At 51.4% G+C, this 6,000-nt stretch overlaps 1 protein-coding gene across 1 annotated transcript in view; it reads right to left on the reverse strand.

Moving 5' to 3' along the window:
* LOC130865139 (otogelin-like) overlaps positions 1-4,464 on the reverse strand; it is a 68,123-nt gene extending 63,659 nt beyond the window's left edge. Inside the window, 9 exon segments of the mRNA XM_057756014.1 lie at positions 9-56; positions 316-381; positions 384-422; positions 774-883; positions 1,446-1,552; positions 1,743-1,873; positions 2,772-2,977; positions 4,047-4,165; positions 4,420-4,464. Of these exon segments, the coding sequence (XP_057611997.1) occupies positions 9-56; positions 316-381; positions 384-422; positions 774-883; positions 1,446-1,552; positions 1,743-1,873; positions 2,772-2,977; positions 4,047-4,165; positions 4,420-4,464 (871 nt within the window).
* Positions 4,465-6,000: the final 1,536 nt, after the last annotated feature.

Raw genomic sequence — 6,000 nt, forward strand, 5'->3', positions numbered from 1 at the left:
AGATGTACCTGGGCAGACGGAAGAGCTGCACACCCACTTCCCTGCGGTGCATGTACTGAAACAGAGATCATGAAGGTGACCTGCCTCTCCTCAGTGCCAAGACGCCATCCTAGGCCTCAGTCCACAGCGTCCCACTTCTGAAGTATGTGGTAGAGAGTACCCCCGCCCCCCGTGGATCTAATGAAATCCTCTTGGGTCTCAAAGAGGCTGAGTGAGGAGCCCTTGATATTTTAGGGCTCCTCAAGCCCAGGGAGGTAGTCTAACAGAAAGCCCTGGTCCCCCCAGACCCCTCCCTCCAGGTGGTGAACACAGTCCAGGCACTGCAATCTTCTGTCACCACAGAGCCAGGTGGGTGCAGGGTCCCATGGAACTCGCAGGGATGCACTCGTTGTAGACGAAGGCCTTCTCTTTGCAGTGCACAGCTTGAGATGGAAGAAAACTGTGGTCTGAGTGTTTGCCAGCACCCACCCTCACCAGGTCCTGGCATGGGAATGGGAGAATGCTCCTGCCCCTGATCCTCCAATTTCAGGTAGACTATTTGGTGCCCCAGAGACAGGTGAGAGTCCAGGTGTTCTGAGAACCACCTTCATCTTACTTTGCAGCCCCAGACCCAGCCTTCATGCTCGACCTTAGATCTCCCGTGTGTCACAAGGACAGAACCTCAGAGCTTAAGGCTCTGACAGCTGTGGCTGTGGGCCAACAGGACAGGGCATTGAGCTGAGGCCTGTGGCTGCCTCCCAACCCCTCCCTTCCCACCTCCAGCCTGCACCTACTGCATTGTGGGAGTTGGGTCCTCCAGCCCTGCAGAGGGCGCCCAGCCTGTGCACATGCCCGGGCATATTCCATCAGTGCTCGGCACCAAGTGGCATCATTGCCTCCTGATCTGTACAATGAGTGAATGTTAGACAGCCCAGCCTGTCCCAGGCCCCACCATCCCATAGTCCAGCGTGCCTTGTGGTGTGGTGACACTCAACCATAAAATTATTTTGTTGCTACTTCACAATTTTGCTACTGTTATGAATCATAAGGTCAATATCTGTGTTTTCTGATGGTCTTAGGTGATCCCTGTGTATGGGTTGTTCGATCCCCCAAAGGGGTCATGATCCACAGGTTGCGATCTGCTACCATAGTTACAGTCAGAACTTCAGGGCACCTGCACCTAGGAAGGCATCCAGTTCCACAAAACCCCAGACTCAAAGCAGGCATCCTAGATCCAAGTCCCAGCACTGCTGCCAACTTGCAGTGTGACCCTGAGCGAGTTGAGCCCCATCTCTGGGTTTTAGTTAAATGGATCCCATCTTGGTAAATGGGAATTTCAGAGCTTTGGTAAGCTGCTTTGTTAGGGCCGAGAATTATTAGGCTCAGTGGCCCACACCCTGAGGCCTCATCCTAATACCGGGAGGTGTTCCCCACAACCCAATACCACCTACCCTCTGCCCACTCACTGGTAGAGGTCACTGGTACAGCTGGCTGTGAAGGGCAGAGGGCTGACGTAGGGATGGCAGACGTCAAATGGAGGTCTCAACAGTGCCTCACACCGCTCATACACACCCTGGGTGGAGAAGAGGCAGGAGCTGGGCTGGGCTGGGCTGACAACATGGCTTTCCTTCACCATCCCCACAGGGAATCAATCCCAACTTAAGCAACAGGAAGACAGAGAGAAATGGGTACTTGGGCCCTTGCAAACAAGAGTTTGCTAATGAGGGTGGCAGGAGGGGGGAGATCTTCCCCAGCACACAGACCTGCATGGATGCTGGGCTCTGCTATAGGCATGGTGGTCGAGGAAAGGAAGAAGTCACAGGCCCTGAAGGGCTGCTGGGGGGTTGCTCCTGCCAGCTGTGCACAAACTCCCCCACATTGTCAGTCAACTTCCCTACAGGGAAATGAGTGCTCTGATGAATGGGCGAGTGGATGGACTGTGGGATGTGAGCAAAAGAAGAGGAGACCAGCCTCCAGTGCTCCCATCCTGTCTGGATTCCCAGCAGGAGAGACAGAGACCAGCCTCCAGTGCTCCCATCCTGTCTGGATTCCCAGCAGGAGAGACAGAGAGCAGCCTCCAGTGCTCCCATGCTGTCTGGATTCCCAGCTGAGACAGTCTCTCGGGAAGGCTGTTTCATCAGACAAGATGAGGATGTCCTAAAACCTGCACTGTCTCATAGTTACTCCACACTCAACAGAGGTAATATGGTCTAGTCAAAAGGGCCAGTGTGCAAGCTTAAACAAGCACCCACGCCCATCTTAGCCTCAGTTTTCCCACATGCAGAGCACAGCCCTAATCCCCAGGAAGACTGTTGCCAGGAACTACAACTGCAAATTCCCTAGCACACGCGGGTACTCAAAAGGGCACACTTGACCTCTGCCTGGGCCACCCTGCTGTGCCCTGAGCCTCACCTGCTCCTTTCCCAACCTGTCCATCAGAGACTTCAGCTCCAGTCTGGACTTTTGTTTTCCTGGTTCTCATTGGCCCTCAGATTCCACTTCCTCTGGAAATTTTGCAAGGTCAAACTTGCCTAGCAAAGTGTGCAGTGGATCTACACACAATCCCAGAAGGGTTCTTATCACAAACCCTTTACAGTTGAGGAGACTGAGGTCCCGAACATGGCTGAGAACATGCCTAACACGACAGCTTTAAAAGCGAGCCCTATCCCCCACCGGGTTTTCCCCACCACGAATGGCCATGCATCGGAGGTCTGGCCAGAGCAGCTGCTTCCACCTTGACCCAGTATCCACCCCCAGTAAATATCCCACAAGGCCCCTTCCCTCAGACTCACCATAGCTGGTCACTAGGTCATCCTGGGGATCAGCGTTGTTGTTCCCACACAGCCCATGTGTCCAGCCCAGAAACTCTGGGCTCATCTTGATGTAGACGGCTGAGGCACCATCCCAGGCCAGCGTGAAGGCCAGTGGATGCCGCGCGATGACATAACCAGCCAGCTGCTGCAGCTGCACACCCCCCACCGCCTGCGGCAGCTGGAGCCTGAGAGCAAAGCCCAGGGCTGCAGGGTGTCCACACAACTCCCACGGGCCCTGTTCTTCACCCCAAGACCAGCCACCCCTACTGAGTGATATGAGCTCTTTATGTCCCCACTTCAAGTTCCCAGAATTCCTAAGTGCATCAAAGTGCATCAGGGTTCTTTCATTCTCATAGGGTCTTTCAAAATCACAATGTGGTTGGCAGGGATAAATCTTGAGAAAATCAACCCACCAGCTCCTTGCTCATAGATGGGAGGGAGAGAGATGGGAGAGAGATGATACCAGAGAAGAAGGCTTTCATTTTACTGTGTTGGTCTGGAACAGGAAGAGTGTCAAGAGAAGGGGAGAGAGGAAGAACAGAGAAGAGCCCTACTGTGTCTGCCGCCCCCCCCCCCCAGTTTCACAGCCATGATGTCTGGAATCTGGAAGCTCCCACCCAGCTGACATCCAGCCAGGGGTAGGTCTGAACACCACTTTATTTGCAAGAAAAACCCCTCTGGCCACAGGCTCTCTCTCTGCTCCAGGAAGCTTGGCACTAGGCTTCTAGGTCCAGAGGGTACAGGCAGGTTCTAGGCCTGGGGTGGGGGAGTTTGGGGAAGCAACCGAGGACATCAGACAGCAAAGAAGGAAAGAATATTGAGGAAGAGAACAAGGACAATCCAGACAGGGGCTCACTTTGGGGTCATGTGGTCCCTAGGAATCCCCGATGGCCCAGCATGATACCTTTCATTCAAAATGGCCCTCTGTCCTCAGAAAAGGCTAAGTATGTATAAGTGTCTGTTTGGAGGAACTATATGTGAACTCAACAAAGATTTCTAGTAGGAAGCTCTTGGTTTTCTAGAAACTTTTCTGTTTTCCTAAAGATCTGTCAGCAAACCCACTGCATCTGACAGTTGCTGAGAACCAGGAGATATTTATCCGTTTGCCAGTGCCCCAGGCTAGACACACACTGACCAGGTGTGCACCCCTGCCCTAGAGTGGGAAATGATGTCTGACCCAAGTTATCAATTTCCCTTCAGCTTGACAGGGACAGATATCCTCTGCCCGTCAGGGAGGTGGAAGGACATAGTTACCTTACACCTCCATGGGTGACCTCGTTGGCCAGGCAGATCTCATGTTCACCCGAAAGGAAGAGGCTGACAGACCGCAGGCAGGTGTAGTGGGCAGAGCCACATTGTGGGTCATTGTGTACCTGATGGGGGGCAGGTATTCAGGGCGCAGTCTGCAGCAACTGTCACAGGCCAGCCTGAGCTTCACTCCACCAATATTGGGTGATTTGTGACCCTTGTGTGCCGAACACTTTTCCTCCAAGGCCCTTCCCACTGCTCCCCTCCAACACTGCAACAGGGGCAAAGCTCTGGCCACCTGCATTTCAAGATTGTTTGAGATTTGGGATAAAGGCCACATGCACACAAGACTAGGAAACAGAGAAGATGGAATTCTAACCCAGATCTGAATGGGTCGGATCATTGGAGCATCTCCAAAGTCCATTGAATCAAAAGGCAAGATAAGCATTCACATTGCCTCACATAGATGCACACACCCACACACACGTGCTCACAGACACTGTCGATGCACACACTCCTGGCATGCAAGACTAGCTCTGTCCTGCACACGTAGAGACCTTCCTGTGCTGCTCATTGCTTGCGCGTCTTCTCGGGCCCCATTCAAGAGCCCATGCTTTAAGGGCCATAGATCCAGAGGCCAGCACGGGATTCTAGGGCTTGGGGAAAAGATTTTTCTTTTCTTTCTTTTTTAAATTTTTTAAAATATTTATTTATTTAGTATGTATACAATAATCTGTCTGTTGTATGCCTGCAGGCCAGAAGAGGGCACCAGATCCCATTACAGATGGTTGTGAGCCACCATGTGGTTGCTGGAAACTGAACTCAGGACCTTTGGAAGAGGAGGCAATGCTCTTAATCTCTGAGCCATCTCTCCAGCCCAGGGGAGAAGATTTTTCAAAGGTGACCTGGTATGGGTGGAGACACTCCCCAGGAGCCAACATTCCAGTCCATTACCTGTAGACATGGTGGACCAGCCTGAAGACTCTTCTACTGACAAGGAGAATTATGAAAGCCACCCCTGTTCTAAGTTAATGTTTTTCAAGCATTGCTGGTTTTGTTCAAATAGTGACTTACAATGTAGCCCTGGCCAGCCAGGGACCAAGCTAGCTTCAGACTCTAGAGATCCACCTGCCTCTGTTGCTCCATCCCTCTGTTCTGAGAGTTAAGGTGTGTGCCACTATAGCTAGACCAAGCATTTCTGACCATGACTGGCAGAAGGAAGTAATGATATAAACACAAAACAAAGTTCAACATCTTCATATTAATGGGGCGTGTGTGTGTGTGTGTGTGTGAGTGTGTGTGCATGCACATGTGTGTCTTTTCATTCTCTCTTTTTCTGTTTTTTGTTTTTTTAATATTTATTTATTTATTATGTATACAATATTCTGTCTGTGTGTATGCCTGCAAGCCAGAAGAGGGCACCAGACCTCATTACAGATGGTTGTGAGCCACCATGTGGTTGCTGGGAATTGAACTCAGGACCTTTGGAAGAGCAGGCAATGCTCTTAACCACTGAACCATCTCTCCAGCCCCGATTCTCTCTTTTTCTGACGCAGGGTGTAACTCACTACACTGATTATATAACTCACTCATGTGACATCTATGTAATTGCAGCACATCTGTTATGAAAAGGCTCCAATTACAAACTACTCTGAGGTATGATAGATGGAGAAGTAGGAAGTGATAATTGCCATGGCACCTAGAAACACAGGACATTCTGCCTTCAGTCTAGGTCTAAGGCAGAAGGCTCACAGCCAGCCAGGAAGGGATGACCTTGAACAAGCACTAAGCACTCCCTAATCTTATCCCTGCCAAAGTGCCCTTATCAGAAGTGCCAATCAGGTCTGCTGGAAGCCATCTCTCATACAGCATTCAGGTGTAAGACAGACTTTGACCAGACACTCATCTAGGTTCAGGGAACAAGCCCAAAAGACATGGTCTGGCCCAGGGACGTCCCGTG

Source organism: Chionomys nivalis, chromosome 23, assembly GCF_950005125.1.
Source record: "Chionomys nivalis chromosome 23, mChiNiv1.1, whole genome shotgun sequence".
NCBI classification, from domain to species: Eukaryota; Metazoa; Chordata; class Mammalia; order Rodentia; family Cricetidae; genus Chionomys; species Chionomys nivalis.